This window comes from Littorina saxatilis, linkage group LG16, assembly GCF_037325665.1.
Source record: "Littorina saxatilis isolate snail1 linkage group LG16, US_GU_Lsax_2.0, whole genome shotgun sequence".
NCBI classification, from domain to species: domain Eukaryota; kingdom Metazoa; phylum Mollusca; class Gastropoda; order Littorinimorpha; family Littorinidae; genus Littorina; species Littorina saxatilis.
In genome coordinates this window covers 30,973,676-30,991,175 of record NC_090260.1, presented here as the reverse complement: position 1 = coordinate 30,991,175, position 17,500 = coordinate 30,973,676, and the positions used below count along the sequence as shown (strand labels likewise).

Genomic DNA, 17,500 nt, shown 5'->3' with positions numbered 1-17,500 from the left:
GGTTTAATTTGTACACATTAGAAAAAAAAGTTAAAAAAAACAAAAAAGGGATTGCCTACCTTCCTACCCTATTTTTTGGGGCTATGTTACCTTAACCACACCTATTTTTTTTGTTTTTTGGCCTAAGTAAAAGACGGGATGTGCTGAGAAACACTCAACGGCAACCGGCACGGTTGGCCTAGTGGTAAGGCGTCCACCCCATGATCGGGAGGTCGTGGGTTCGAACCCGGGCCGGGTCATACCTAAGACTTTAAAATTGGCAATCTAGTGGCTGCTCCGCCTGGCGTCTGGCATTATGGGGTTAGTGCTAGGACTGGTTGGTCCGGTGTCAGAATAATGTGACTGGGTGAGACATGAAGCCTGTGCTGCGACTTCTGTCTTGTGTGTGGCGCACGTTATATGTCAAAGCAGCACCGCCCTGATATGGCCCTTCGTGGTCGGCTGGGCGTTAAGCAAACAAACAAACAAACAAAAAACAAAAAGACTACTACAGGTAAACCGACATGGATTGAGTTGGTCTCAGCTAAGTCCGTGTAAAGTATGTCAAACTGTGTTGCTGTACATGTTAATCGCTTGAAGTGACACCCGGTGTAGCGCAATAGTTTTTTTTCTGGAAATGCTGTACAAACACAAACACACACGCACACACACACACACACACACACACACACACATACATACACTAAGACACACATACACACATACATATACACACCACTAGCACTACCCTCGTCTCGATTCCAGGGTTATATTTAAACATTTAGTCAGAGTTGACTGAATGTAAAAGACCGTTTGAGCAGTTTCCGCTCGATTCAAGTTTTGACTAAATGTTTTACCATAGAGGGGGAATCGAGACGAGGGTCGCGGTGTATGTGTGTGTGTGTGTGTGTGTGTGTGTGTGTGTGTGTGTGTGTGTGTGTGTGTGTGTGTGTGTGTGTGTGTGTGTGTGTGTGTGTGTGTCTGTGTCTGTGTCTGTGTCTGTGTGTGTGTAGAGCGATTCACAGTAAACTCCTGGACCGATCTTTATGAAATTTAACATGAGAGTTCCTGGGTATGATATCCCCACACGTTTTTCCATTTTTTGGATAAATGTCTTTGATGACGTCATATCCGGCTTTTTGTAAAAGTTGAGGCGGCACTGTCACACTCTCGTTTTTCAAATTGATTGAAATTTTGGCCAAGCAATCTTCACCGAAGGCCGGACTTTGGTATTGCATTTCAGCTTGGAGGCTTAAAAATTAATTAATGACTTTGGTCATTAAAAATCTAAAAATTGTAATTAAAATTATTTTTGTACAAAACGTTACAAAATTACGTTCATCTTATTCTTCATTATTTTCTAATTCCAACAACATATAAATATGTTACATTCGGATTAAAAACAAGCTCTGAAAATTAAAAATATAAACATTATGATAAAAATAAAATGTCCGAAATCGATTTAAAAACAATTTCATCTTATTTCTTGTCGGTTCCTGATTCCAAAAACATATAGATATGATATGTTTGGATTAAAAACACGCTCAGAAACTTAAAACGAAGAGAGGTACAGAAAAGCGTGCTATCCCGCTCAGCGCGACCATTACCGCACTATTCTGGCTTGTCGATTTCACTGCCTTTGCCACGAGCGGTGGACTGACGAAACTACGAGTATGCGGTCTTGGTGAAAAAATGCAGTGCGTTCAGTTTTATTCAGTGAGTTCGACAGCTTGACTAAATGTAGTAATTTCGCCTTACGCGACTTGTTCTTTCGGTGTCTTGCTTCTGTTGTTAGTCTTTCAATACTAGTTCGTTCCACATGTTGTCGATCAGTGTTTTAGGTGTTCGGTTCAGGGCTCACCATCTAGAGTGTCCCGGGGACCCCCACTTTGAATGTTTAGAGGATCCAGGGACCCCTACAGCGTGTGTGTGTGTGTGTGTGTGTGTGTGTGTGTGTGTGTGTGTGTGTGTGTCTGTGTGTGTCTGTCTGTCTGTCTGAGTGTGTATGTGTATGCGCAGCAACACAGTTTGACATGCTTTACACGGACTTTGGTTAGTGTTCTTTGGTTTGTTCAAATACCCGACTTTGACGTACCTGTAAGACGGTACCTCCCAGTCCTTGGGCCATGAAGGCCATACCGATTCCTGCTCCTCCAAAAACCAGAACTGGAACACAAAGAATATACAATAGCATACTTCTTCTTCTTCTTCTTCGTCTTCTTTTTCTTCTTCTTCTTCTTCTTCTTCTTCTTCTTCTTCTTCTTCTTCTTCTTCTTCTTCTTCTTCGTTCATGGGCTTATAGACTCCCACCTTTACTCATGTTTTAGCACGAATGGATTTGTACGTGTATGACCGTTTTTAACCCGCCATTCAGGCAGCATACGCCGATTTCGGGGGAGGCATGCTGGGTATTTTCGTGTTTCTATAACCCACCGAATTCTGACATGGATTACAGGATCCTTTCCGTGCTCACTTGGTCTTGTGCTTGCGTAAACACACGAAGGGGGTTAAGTCACTAGCAGGTCTGCACATAAGTTGACCTGGGAGATCGGACAAATCTCCACACTTAACCCACCAGGCGGCAGCGACCGGGATTCGAACTCACGACCTCCCGATTAGGTGGCCGACGTCTTACCACCACGCCACTGCGCCCGTCAATGGCATACAAAGCGTGCCAGAATGATAATTTCAAAAAAATTCAGAATTGCGAAAATCAAAACAACTCTTCGTTTCAAAGAACATTGCTGCCATTACTGATATCAAGCTAGGACAATAACAAGGAAGATTTTTAGGCTGTAATTAAATGCTGACAGAAACGTAAGTCAAAAGCAACAATATGGAAACGATCACAGGGAAGTTGTGTACTTATTATCACTCTAAATGGAAGTGAACACACTTGAAACACATTTCTGTTACAAGTTTTGAACACTTTGTGACACTGTACATAGTTCTGCTGGCAAAAGTAGCAGGTGGCTGAAAGCACCTGAATACACACACCTGGATAGTGCGACATATGTTGCTGCTAGCTTTCCACTGACCCGAACACTAAGAATTTGCTGACCAAGCGACTTTCATACTTAACGATTACACCTAAATGTGCAGACACCTGAATAGCGCACTCTTGTTGCTGCTAGCTTTCCACTGGGAGGAAGCGAGCCGAATTTCTTAGACAACACTAAGAATGTACTGACCAAGCGACTTTCATACTCAATGATTACACCTAAATGCACTGACACCCGCATAGCGCGACTCTTGTTGCTCAGTGCTAGCTTTCCACTGGGAGGAAGCGACCAGAATTTCCAAGCAATGTGATAATAAAGAAATTAAATAAACCAATAGATTTCTTCTTGGCGTTCGCTGGCGCTACACATTCAGTCCGGCTCGGGAGATGGAGGTCGTCGTCTTCTCCAGTTCCAGACGACTGCCACGGAGCTTGGTTTGCAGTGGTGGTGGGGGACGGCCACACTTCTTGTCGCTTCTTCTGTAGAAGGGGACAAACCAATAGATAAACTCAAGCAGTATACTTACCCAGCAGTTTGGTGACCCATGTCTTCTGACCCTCGGTCAGCCTGTGTCCGAGGAAAGGCTTGAGGAAGTCTTCCCACGTGACTGCGGCCAGAGCGTTCAGACAGGAAGACATTGTGCTGGGGGAGAAGAATAAAAACAAGTCCCTTTTAGCGATATTAAAATAGTCAGTCAGTACCTCACCTAGGAATGGCTCCCCTCCACGCCCCCCCCCCTCCACCCTCCCCCCCCTCCACCCTCCCCCCCCCCCCCCCACTGAAGAGACAGGAGATAAAGTACTCTTTTCGTAAAGGTATGCCACGCAGCAAACTGAACTCACCTTAAACATAAGTTTATTTTAACAAAGGTTACAATCATGACATGTATACAAAGTTCACAGAAACAGCAACAAGCTAGAAGCTTATAGTGGTGTTCCTGCACGACAGTACAACATAAGGCGGTAACGGCTGAAAAATTTGTCTCAATAAACCAAATCTATTAATAACGTAATGAACGTTGCATAATGATGATAAAGAAAGACAGTAAAGGAAGGAAGGAGGGAAAGAAGATGAATAAAAGAAGAGGGATGGGTAGGAGATGTACAGAAGTTAAAGTTGTTGTCCGGCTTGTAGAGCATTTATTCTGATTTACCCAAAGCGGCCTGAACGTTTAATGAACGAGTGTACGGTGGAAAAAAAATTTCCTGTTCAAATCTGAGGAATACTGTCTGTCTCCGTTTAAAAGGTGGGGGAGGTGAATTATGTGAACTCACCTTAGGGCTCCACTGAAGAGAAAGGAGATTGGGTACCCCTTTCATAAAGATGCCACCCTACAAACTTCACTGACCTGAGTGCTCCACTGAAGAGACAGGAGATTGGGTACCCCTTTCATAAAGATGCCACCCTACAAACTTCACTGACCTGAGTGCTCCACTGATGAGACAGGAGATAAAATAATTCCCATTTCATAAAGTATGCCACCCTGCAAACTGAACTTACCTGAGGGCTCCACTGAAGAGACAGGATATGAACAGACCGGGCAGTCCAGGAAAGTTAAGCACCTCCATCACAAAGTATGGGATGATCTGCAATCAATAAAATATGTTGTAACGATTGGACATTGCATTGATGATATGCTATCAACAAAATATGCTGTAACGATTGGACATTGCATTGATGATATGCAATCAATAAAATATGTTGTAACGATTGGACATTGCATTGATGATATGCAATCAATAAAATATGTTGTAACGATTGGACATTGCATTGATGATATGCAATCAATAAAATATGTTGTAACGATTGGACATTGCATTGATGATATGCAATCAATAAAATATGTTGTAACGATTGGACATTGCATTGATGATCTGCAATCAGTAAAATATGTTGTAACGATTGGACATTGCATTGATGATATGCAATCAATAAAATATGTTGTAACGATTGGACATTGCATTGATGATATGCAATCAATAAAATATGTTGTAACGATTGGACATTGCATTGATGATCTGCAATCAATAAAATATGTTGTAACGATTGGACATTGCATTGATGATATGCAATCAATAAAATATGTTGTAACGATTGGACATTGCATTGATGATATGCAATCAATAAAATATGTTGTAACGATTGGACATTGCATTGATGATATGCAATCAATAAAATCGTTTGCAACGACTGGACATTGCATTGATGGTCTGCAATCAATAAAATCGTTTGCAACGATAAAAAAAACTGCATTGATGATCTGCAATCAATAAAATATGTTGTAACGATTGGACATTGCATTGATGATATGCAATCAATAAAATCGTTTGCAACGATAAAAAAAAACCTGCAGTGATGATCTGCAATCAATAAAATATTTTGTAACGATTGGACATTGCATTGATGATATGCAATCAATAAAATTGTTTGCAACGATTAAAAACTGCATTGATGATCTGCAATCAATACAATATGTTGTAACGACTGGACATTGCATTGATGGTCTGCAATCAATAAAATCGTTTGCAACGATAAAAAAAACTGCATTGATGATCTGCAATCAATAAAATATGTTGTAACGATTGGACATTGCATTGATGATATGCAATCAATAAAATATGTTGTAACGATTGGACATTGCATTGATGATCTGCAATCAATAAAATATGTTGTAACGATTGGACATTGCATTGATGATATGCAATCAATAAAATATGTTGTAACGATTGGACATTGCATTGATGATATGCAATCAATAAAATATGTTGTAACGATTGGACACTGCATTGATGATATGCAATCAATAAAATATGTTGTAACGATTGGACATTGCATTGATGATATGCAATCAATATAATATGTTGTAACAATTGGACATTGCATTGATGATCTGCAATCAATAAAATATGTTTAACGATTGGACATTGCATTGATGATATGCAATCAATAAAATATGTTGTAACGATTGGACATTGCATTGATGATATGCAATCAATAAAATATGTTGTAACGATTGGACATTGCATTGATGATATGCAATCAATAAAATATGTTGTAACGATTGGACATTGCATTGATGATATGCAATCAATAAAATCGTTTGCAACGATAAAAAAAAACCTGCAGTGATGATCTGCAATCAACAAAAATCGTTTGCAACGATTAAAAACTGCATTGATGATCTGCAATCAATAAAACCGTTTGTAACGATTAAAAACTGCATTGATGATCTGCAATCAATAAAACCGTTTGCAACGATTAAAAACTGCATTGGTGATCTGCAATTAATAAAATCGTTTCCAACGATTGAAAACTGCATTGATGATCTGCAATCAATAAAACCGTTTGTAACGATTAAAAACTGCATTGATGATCTGCAATTAATAAAATCGTTTCTAACGATTAAAAACTGCATTGGTGATCTGCAATTAATAAAATCGTTTCCAACGATTGAAAACTGCATTGATGATCTGCAATCAATAAAACCGTTTGTAACGATTAAAAACTGCATTGATGATCTGCAATCAATAAAACCGTTTGTAACGATTAAAAACTGCATTGATGATCTGCAATCAATAAAACCGTTTGTAACGATTAAAAACTGCATTGATGACCTGCAATCAATAAAAACGTTTGCAACGATTAAAAACTGCATTGGTGATCTGCAATTAATAAAATCGTTTCCAACGATTAAAAACTGCATTGATGGTCTGCAATCAATAAAAACGTTTGCAACGATTACAAACTGCATTGGTGATCTGCAATTAATAAAATCGTTTCCAACGATTAAAAACTGCATTGATGATCTGCAATCAATAAAACCGTTTCCAACGATTAAAAACTGCATTGATGATCTGCAATCAATAAAAACGTTTGCAACGATTACAAACTGCATTGGTGATCTGCAATTAATAAAATCGTTTCCAACGATTAAAAACTGCATTGATGGTCTGCAATCAATAAAAACGTTTGCAACGATTACAAACTGCATTGGTGATCTGCAATTAATAAAATCGTTTCCAACGATTGAAAACTGCATTTCCCTTCTTTGAGCCATGTGACATCAGAGGCCGACTTAAACTCATATTTGGACGGCTGTCCAAGACTACAAAAAAAAATCAAGCTCGTGTGCGTTCTATCGTTAAAAATAAAAGAACTGTTCACCGATACATAAATGCAATTTGGGTTTAGTGTCCAGAGCTGGGGTCCAGTGGCAAACATGTTACGTGAGTGATATTTCTTTAGTTAACTGAGATATTTTAACCATGCAAATTAATTTCATTAATAAATACTGTTTTGAAATATATCCCTGGCCTGCTGAGAAAAAATTAGAAACACTTGCACATTCTCATTGTCTACTTTCAGCACATTTCAAAATACTCAGAGTAAATAAATAGTTATAAAAAATAAAAAATAAACATGTCTTTTTTTAAACGTTCAGTAAAGCGTGATATAAACATTCAGATGGTGAGCCCTCACACACACACACACACACACACACACACACACACACACACACACACACACACACAAACACGCAAAAACAAACACATTCACACACGCCCACACATACACATACACACACACACACACGCAAACTCACACATATACACACACAAACAAACACACACACACACACATACACACACACACACACACACACGCAAACTCACACATATACACACACAAACAAACACACACACACACACACACACACAAATACACACACAAACACACACACACAAACAAACACACACACACACACACACACACACAAACAAACACACACACAAAAACACACACACACACAAACACACACACACAGACACACACACACACACAAACACACACACACAAACAAACACACACACACACAAAAACACACACACACACACACTCACACACACACACACACACACACGGCAAAGACAGCGCCTCAGTTTAACCACACACCTGGTTAGAGTTATCCACTATCCCGGTGGTGAAGGGGTCGCACCCTTGCTTCACGTAGTAAGCGAAGATGATGATACCGGTCAAGCAGGTGATGGTCAGCAGCACTGTCACGCCCAAAATGTTGAGCATTACGGAGCTGCCACAGAAAGTTAAGAATTGGATTGGATTGGATTGGATTGGATTGGATAAGATTTACAGTCCAGTGAGGTTACCCTCATGGAAATTCGGGCTGCTTTCTCCCTGGGGAAAGCGAGCTGCCATATATACGGCGCTACCCATATTTTTTAATTTTTTTCCTGCATGCTTGTATTCATGTTTCCTGAGACTTAATGCCGTGTGAGATGGAATTTTTTTTTTTTTTTTTTAACTTTATTACAAGTCCCACGGGTATTTGATGGACATTTTTATCTACGCCTATACAATTTTGCCAGGAAAGACCCTTTTGTCAATCGTGGGATCTTTAACGTGCACACCCCAATGTGGTGTACACGAAGGGACCTCGGTTTTTCGTCTCATCCGAAAGACTAGCACTTGAACCCACCACCTAGGTTAGGAAAGGGGGGAGAAAATTGCTAACGCCCTGACCCAGGCCTGAACACGCAACCTCTCGCTTCCGAGCGCAAGTGCGTTACCACTCGGCCACCCAGTCCCCAATTCACACACACAACACAGAGAAGAAGGTGGGGGGGGGGCGGGTAGCTCGGGGGGGTAGAGCACTGGACTTGTGATCCTAGGGTCGCGGGTTCGAATCCGAGCCGGGACAGACCCGGGTCAAATAACGGTATGTGCAGGCCCAGATACGGTATCCATGTCCCACCCCCGTGTCACTACAGTGGCACGTAAAAGACCTCGGTCATTCTGCCATAACTTAGTGCAGAGATGGCTGATACCACCTCCACACGCATACACTTGTGTGTTTTATCTAGTCGGGATAAAACCCGGGAATATGCCCCTATAATGGCTTTGCCGTGAGGGCGTAAAAACGTGAATTTCTCTTAGAAGGGGGAATCAGGCCTTGGGATGAACAATGTAACTAAGTGCACGAAGTACAACAATCACCTTTGGAGGCAAAGCCAGTCAAACCGGGTTGAGATTTTAAGAACTTAATTATTTAAGGCCAAAAAAAAATAGGTCTGTTTACGGTAACATAGGCCAAAAAAATAGGGTCGGTAGGTCGGGATTTTTTTTTTTTTTTTTTTTTTCAAAAAAACCATATTTTTACGTTATTTTGCCAAAAAAACAAGATTTTTTTTTTTTCCCAAATGCCAAAAAAAAGTCTAGGGTCGCGCGAAAAAACTAGGGACGGTCGGGTTACCGTAAACAGACCTATTTTTTTTTTTGGCCTAATAGTCCTACCGAAACTGCTATGGGTACGCAAAGGCTCCCAAGCGCATGAGACAGCAGCAGCCATAGACCCTATCACAAACAGTTACTCCACATCTTACGGGTGTGCTGTCTTCCAACGTACCAAAAACGTCGAGCTACTATAAATAGCTCACGTTTTGGCAGGGAGACAACTCCACCAATGCAGAGCCACTGCCTGTGACCAGGGAGACTACTGCGTCATCCTGTCACCACAACAACAAGCGTAGAATGAATCTTTGTCAAATTTGGAATTTGGAATGGACAAAAAATGCATTGTTCAATAGCAATGGAAAAGCAAACTAATCTTTGTTAACTAGGAATGGAAAAGGAACACAATCTTTGTTAACTAGGAATGGAAAAGGAACACAATCTTTGTTAACTAGGAATGGAAAAGGAACACAATCTGTGTTAACTAGGAATGGAAAAGGAACACAATCTTTGTTAACTAGGAATGGAAAAGGAACACAATCTTTGTTAACTAGGAATGGAAAAGGAACACAATCTGTGTTAACTAGGAATGGAAAAGGAACACAATCTTTGTTAACTAGGAATGGAAAAGGAACACAATCTTTGTTAACTAGGAATGGAAAAGGAACACAATCTGTGTTAACTAGGAATGGAAAAGGAACACAATCTTTGTTAACTAGGAATGGAAAAGGAACACAATCTGTGTTAACTAGGAATGGAAAAGGAACACAATCTGTGTTAACTAGGAATGGAAAAGGAACACAATCTTTGTTAACTAGGAATGGAAACGGAACACAATCTTTGTTTACTAGGAATGGAAAAGGAACACAATCTGTGTTAACTAGGAATGGAAACGGAACACAATCTGTGTTAACTAGGAATGGAAAAGGAACACAATCTGTGTTAACTAGGAATGGAAACGGAACACAATCTGTGTTAACTAGGAATGGAAACGGAACACAATCTTTGTTTACTAGGCATGGAAAAGGAACACAATCTGTGTTAACTAGGCATGGAAAAGGAACACAATCTTTGTTAACTAGGAATGGAAAAGGAACACAATCTGTGTTAACTAGGAATGGAAAAGGAACACAATCTGTGTTAACTAGGCATGGAAAAGGAACACAATCTGTGTTAACTAGGAATGGAAAAGGAACACAATCTGTGTTAACTAGGAATGGAAAAGGAACACAATCTGTGTTAACTAGGAATGAAAAAGGAACACAATCTGTGTTAACTAGGAATGGAAAAGGAACACAATCTGTGTTAACTAGGAATGGAAAAGGAACACAATCTGTGTTAACTAGGAATGGAAAAGGAACACAATCTGTGTTAACTAGGAATGGAAAAGGAACACAATCTTTGTTTACTAGGAATGGAAACTGAACACAATCTTTGTTAACTAGGAATGGAAAAGGAACACAATCTGTGTTAACTAGGAATGGAAAAGGAACACAATCTGTGTTAACTAGGAATGGGAAAAGGAACACAATCTGTGTTAACTAGGAATGGAAAAGGAACACAATCTGTGTTAACTAGGAATGGAAAAGGAACACAATCTGTGTTAACTAGGAATGGAAAAGGAACACAATCTGTGTTAACTAGGAATGGAAAAGGAACACAATCTGTGTTAACTAGGAATGGAAAAGGAACACAATCTGTGTTAACTAGGAATGGAAAAGGAACACAATCTGTGTTAACTAGGAATGGAAAAGGAACACAATCTGTGTTAACTAGGAATGGAAAAGGAACACAATCTGTGTTAACTAGGAATGGAAAAGGAACACAATCTGTGTTAACTAGGAATGGAAAAAGGAACACAATCTGTGTTAACTAGGAATGGAAACGGAACACAATCTGTGTTAACTAGGAATGGAAAAGGACAACGTGTTTGGTAAACAAAGAAACGAGCTTGGACCAAGCCAGATTGGCAGAAAGGACCGTATTCCGACACAATTTTTAACTTAATGAATCCGTTAAAACTTAGGATAAGGGCACTGCTCTACTTAAGCACATACAAGTACCCATTAAATGACGTGGAAGATCGGACGGACCGACAAACAAACAAAAAACAGTGCATAGTGGGCAAAGTTTGCAGATTTACAATGATGTCACTTACGAAAAAGATTCTGACAAAGAAAGTGACGTACTCTGTTGTCGTTGTAAGTTTTGTTGGTTTTTTTTTTTTTTTTTTTTTTGGGGGGGGGGGGGGGTCTAATGGTGGCTGCTTGGTCGTTTACAAGGGAAACCATGTTTGTTTTTTTATCAGATGTTAAGCATATCTTCCTTAAACTACAGTCGAGCCTGCCCTGGCGACCACCTGCCCAATCCGACAACCCCAAAGAAACCCCGACGAGGGTCTCTAAGCGAGAGGTTGCGAGTTCGACCCTGGGTCAGGGCGTTAGCAATTTTCTCCCCCCTTTCCTAACCTAGGTGGTGGGTTCAAGTGGTAGTCTTTCGGATGAGACGAAAAACCGAGGTCCCTTCGTTGTACACTACATTGGGGTGTGCACGTTAAAGATCCAACGATTGACAAAAGGGTCTTTCCTGGCAAAATTGTATAGGCATAGATAAAAAAAAATGTCCATCAAAATACCCGTGTGACTTGGAATAATAGGCCGTGAAAAGTAGGATATGCGCCGAAATGGCTGCGATCTGCTGGCCGATGTGAATGCGTGATGTATTGTGTAAAAAAAATTCCATCTCACACGGCATAAATAAATCCCTGCGCCTTGAATATGTGCGCAATATAAATTGCATAAAATATAAAAATAAAAAAATAAAATAAAAATCCCTGCGCTTAGAACTGTACCCACGGAATACGCGCGATATAAGCCTCATATTGATTGATTGATTGATATTCTCCCCCTACACACTGCACCATTCCCTAACGACCACCTGTCTCTCAGCACCACTTTTTTGGGCTGGTCGTGACAGACAGGTTCGACTGTATCGCTTACATTTTAGCTTTTTGTACGGAGCGTAGAGCGCAGTATCTCTGAACGCTGGCCTGGTTGCAGCCGTACGTCGCAGTCCATCCGACCATCCCTCCCACAACCAGTGACCAGAAGGAATGGCGTTGCGTTGGGTCGGGGTTGAAACTGAAACAGAGGATCAAACGATGTGTTTGCAGGAAAAAAAGCCAAGACGAATGGCGTTGCGTTGGGTCGGGGTTGAAACTGAAACTGAGGATCAAACGATGTGTTTGCAGGAGAGAAAAAAAGCCAAGACCAGGAATGGCGTTGCGTTGGGTCGGGGTTGAAACTAAAACAGAGGATCAAACGATGTGTTTGCAGGAAACAAAAAGCCAAGAGAAGGAATGGCGTTGCGTTGGATCGGGGTTGAAACTGAAACAGACATCTCCAAAATTACATTTCAAAATGGATCATCCGACCCGTACCCAAACACCTCCCTCCCCACTCCCAATAACAACCAGTGACCAGAAGGTGGTCGTGGGATGGGTCCCCGTTAAACCTGAAACAGCAGATCAACTTATGTGTTTGGCAAAAATAAATAGTAAAAGTATACCGTTAGGCACACGCAAATGTTTTGATGACAAGGCCCAAAAAATGAAAGTCAGTAGGTTCGTTACCTGTTGTTGTTTTGTTTTATAAAGTTTGTTTTTATTGACACAAGCACACGTGATATTTTATTGGCCGGAAAACGTGCGAGCTAGGTCCCCTGGGTGTCGGAGATGAGTCAGTTAAATTTCCTCGTAAAGTCTTTAAAATCGACTTTTGTCATTTTTAATTAATATGTTTTGGAAGAACCGATACCATTGCCATCCCGCTTTATTAAAATTAAATCCCATGCACACACACACTATACTCACTCAAAGAAGTTGATCCTCTCCCAATCATAGTTGATTTGCCAGACAGTGGCCATTCCACCAACTCGACTCACACCCTGTCGTTGGAAAAAAAACCACGCTGTTAATGTATGCAAAGTATTCTAACAATTAATGTAAATATATGCAAAGTATTCTTAATAATGTTAATTAATGCAAAATAATCTAAAATTAAGAAAAGGTGCAATCCGTTCGGCACTGACGTCTACTAGGCAAGGCACTGCATACCCCCGCCGATGGACAAATCAAAACACACACACACACACACACACACACACACACACACACACACACACACACACACACACATACACACAAACTCTCTCACACACACACAAACTCACACACACACATACGAGCACCCACACATGCTCACACACACACACGCACACACACATATACATACACACACACACACAGACACACTGCACACACACACACACACACACACACACACACACACACACACACAACTTACCTCTATAACAATAGCCAGAAGACCGGCAAGCATTACAACGGACTGAAACACGTCCGTCCACACCACCGCTTTCATGCCACCCTGAGAAGAAGAAAAACCAGCATCAAAATCAAACTCATGAGAACTGGCAGCGCTAAGGCTTCTTGTTGTTTTGGGTGTGTAGATCTGGGTTGAGATCCATTTCCGTATCCATGTTTTATACTTGTGTTCTTGGAATTCATTGTGTACGAATGGGAGGCTATGCAGCAGCTAGCTCCGTCTGTGTCATGGGTTGTTTCCCTTGTCGTCTTGGAAAGTAAAGACGTGAGGACCGGTGTAACACGAGAAAATTACTCCCACGAGATTTTTACTCCGGAGTAACAATTTCGTACGAAAATGTTACTCCCTTTACGAAAAGAGTACTCCCCCATAACACGAGAAAATTACTCCCCACGACAGGTGAGTTCCGAGTAAAAATTTTGTACACAAATGTTACTTCCCTGACGAATAAATAATGAATAAATTATTCCACCCTAACACGAGCAATTTAACTTCCCATGCTAGGTGTACGAAACTTATACTCTCTTGTCCCCTTTTAGTCTTGGTGGTGGAAGGGGTGGAGGGAGGGTAGCGCGACATTCGTTTGCGCGAGATCACATAATTGGCATTATCTATGACGGCTTACAAGCGCCAAAACTAAAATTTGTAATAAACCCGTGAAAGTTACCAATTGTAACGAGAAAATTACAATTATGACGTGATAATTACTAATTTTCACGTGTTAATTACTAATTTTTACGTGTTAATTACTAATTTTCACGTGTTAATTACTAATTTTCAAGTGTTAATGTCTAATTTTCAGTTTTGGCTCGCCTCCTGACGGCTTACTAGCGCCAAAACTAAAAATTAATAATTTTCACGCGTTAATTACTAATTTTCATGTGCCTCGTGACTGTGGAGTTCAATGCGCATGCGCGACTGTTACACCGGCCAGAGCGAAACATCCTTTGATTCAATACTTTTCTGGACCATAGTTCTTTAATCCGATGCAAATTATAACAATAAGAGCTGAGCGCATGTGTAGATAACCGTGACATACAATTATCTGTCCGACAACTTGTTGAATAACGAATTCTATCGAAAGATATTTGTGAAAGTGTGTGAGTCTAGACCGAACAGAGCCGTCTGCTAGTGGTCGGACCTTTAGCACACGTCCGGCCAGACGCCATTTTTCCTCTCTCGATTCGAACATTTTCGGATCGATTGTCGTTCACTAATACACTACAAAGCAGATGTATGAGTGTGGTAGTGGAAATGAATATGAGGTACAGCTGCAGGGGCGGACCTAGGGGGGGGGGTTCCTGGGTGCCCGGAACCCCCCCCCCCCCCCCCCCCATCCGTGTTTTTTTTTACCTTGTTATCTTCCACGAGAGGCCTCCGATTGACCTAAAAAAATAAAATTCCTTCAGCATCTGGGGGGCAAAGCCCCCCAGACCCCCCACCAGGGCTTTGCCCATGGACCCTCACCGGGGCCTCAGCGGCCCCTGGACCCCTGCTCCAATTTGGAACCCCCCCCCCCCCCTTATCCACAACTAGGTCCGCCCCTGCAGCTGTCTGCCCGACAACTTGTCGAATAAGGAATTATATTGAAAGATATATGTGAAAGTGTGTGACCACAGCTGATCAAAAGTCCGTCTGCTAAAAACAGCTTCGATTCGAAAGTTTTCGGGGTCGATTATTCTTTTCTAAGATACTCAAAACAACGTTAAGGAAAGCGCTATTGCAGAAAACTGTGACATGCATCTTTCTGTCGGATAACTTGCTCGATAAGACCTTCTATTAAAAGATATTTCAGAAATAGTGTGAGAGTGATGTTTGCCGGACTTTGTAGCCTCTTAGTGCGGACTCTTAAACTCCGACTACTGTGACCGAAAACGAGGAAAAAATGAAAATTAGTCATTAACACTGTTAATTACTATTTTTCACGTGAAAATGGTAACCCTAGGTTTTGGCACTAGTAAGCCGTCATAATTATCCCTTCGCCCGCATCCCATTTTCGTGTACGAGATTTTTACTGGATGTACAAAACTGGGGAGTACAAATTTCGTGGAGGGAGTAATCTTTTCGTGCCTTGGGAAGTTCTTTTCTCGTACGTAAGGTGTACTCCGAATAAGAATTTCGTACGAAATTTTTACTCCGGAGTTAATTTTTTGTGGAGTAAAAATGTCCTGTTACACCGGAGACCATTTCGAGTCTGTGCTTTATAGCTATGTTTGTCTGTCAAAGTTAACATGTGTATAGGTTTCACACTGACTGTTTGTGTGTCCTTTTGTCCGCACTTTGATCTCTGGTGTTTGTAGATCGATCGAGCTGCAGTTTGGTGAGTAGCTTGGACATAGAGTACGCACAAGGCCACAGCAGACAATTAGCCCAAACAAAAATATATGTTGGTTTAGGGTAACGTGACTAAAAAAGATAGGGTCGGTAGGTCGGCTTTTTTTATTTATTTTTTTTTATTTAGTCGATTTTAAAGGAGGTTGTTCCCCTCAGTCTCGGTATGTATTGCAAAATGTGCCAACAGTTTTCGGTTTTTTTTAGAAACGAAAAAAAGTTTTAGGGTCGGCGGGAAAAAATACTAATAGGGTCGGTCGGTTTACCCCAAACCAACATATATTTTTGTTTGGCCTTAGAATCCTATACCTGTAGCGAAAGAGAAGATATATGGTAGACCGTTGTTTATTCTGTCAACCACTCCAGCAACCTATTTTCTTTCAGCACTTTCTACCTTTTGCCTTCCCTCCGCCTATTAGACACTACGAAAGATCATAAAGTAGGATAACAATAAGAAGAGATAAAATATACTGACCAAGGGCGTAGAGTCACAAGCACGGAGATAAAAACCGGTTTTGAATATATCTTCTTCAGTGCCGAACGACAAAAACGAGTAGTGCATCTTTTTTTTATTTTATCACATAGCTATACTTATCACTGAAGAAAGACCGGCACGGTTGGCCTAGTGGTAAGGCGTCCGCCCCGTGATCGGGAGGTCGTGGGTTCGAACCCCGGCCGGGTCATACCTAAGACTTTAAAATTGGCAATCGAGTGGCTGCTCCGCCTGGCGTCTGGCATTATGGGGTTAGTGCTAGGACTAGTTGGTCCGTTGTCAGAATAATGTGACTGGGTGAAACATGAAGCCTGTGCTGCGACTTCTGTCTTGTGTGTGGCGCACGTTAAATGTCAAAGCAGCACCGCCCTGATATGGCCCTTCGTGGTCGGCAAACAAACAAACAAACAAACTGAAGAAAGAAATAAAGAAGAAGTAGAAAAAACAAATCGCGTGAATCAATGCATGAGTAAATGACAGAAGAAACAAATGAATGAACGAATAAATACTTGCATGAATGAATGAATGGAGAGAGAAATACAAAGAGAAGATCAGATAAAACAATATAAGATTTAACCCGACGATTAGAAGACAAGACAATTAACCCAACTCCAAGCAGATGAAAAAAGCAAACAGACGACGTAAAGAAGCAAAGAACTACAACGTACCCCCCGCGGGTTAGGGGGAGTCCCATATTGGTTGGGACGAGAAAGAATTTACCCGATGCTACCCAGCATGTCGTAAGAGACGACTAACGGTTCTGTTTCTCCTTTTACCCTTGTTAAGTGTTTCTTGTATAGAATATAGTCAATGTTTGTAAAGATTTTAGTCAAGCAGTATGTAAGAGGTGTTGGGTCCTTTGTACTGGAAACTTGCATTCTCCCAGTAAGGTCATATATTGTACTACGTTGCAAGCCCCTGGAGCAATTTTTTGATTAGTGCTTTTGTGAACAAGAAACAATTAACAAGTGGCTCTATCCCATCTCCCCCCTTTCCCCTATCATATCTCCCCCTTCCCCCGTCGCGATATAACCTTGAATGGTTGA

General features: G+C 41.0%; 1 protein-coding gene across 2 annotated transcripts in view; it reads right to left on the bottom strand.

Annotated features, from left to right (window-relative positions):
* The window catches only part of LOC138950818 (sodium-coupled monocarboxylate transporter 1-like), a 52,099-nt gene that overhangs the window by 23,084 nt on the left and 11,515 nt on the right, over nt 1-17,500 (bottom strand). For both annotated transcript variants that reach the window (XM_070322536.1, XM_070322534.1), the window contains exons 7-13: nt 13,592-13,672; nt 13,099-13,172; nt 12,227-12,367; nt 7,935-8,070; nt 4,482-4,567; nt 3,508-3,623; nt 2,075-2,145 (exon numbers count right to left, since the gene is read on the bottom strand). In XM_070322536.1, coding sequence (XP_070178637.1) covers nt 2,075-2,145; nt 3,508-3,623; nt 4,482-4,567; nt 7,935-8,070; nt 12,227-12,367; nt 13,099-13,172; nt 13,592-13,672 — 705 coding nt within the window. The remainder of the gene's footprint in view (nt 1-2,074; nt 2,146-3,507; nt 3,624-4,481; nt 4,568-7,934; nt 8,071-12,226; nt 12,368-13,098; nt 13,173-13,591; nt 13,673-17,500) is intronic.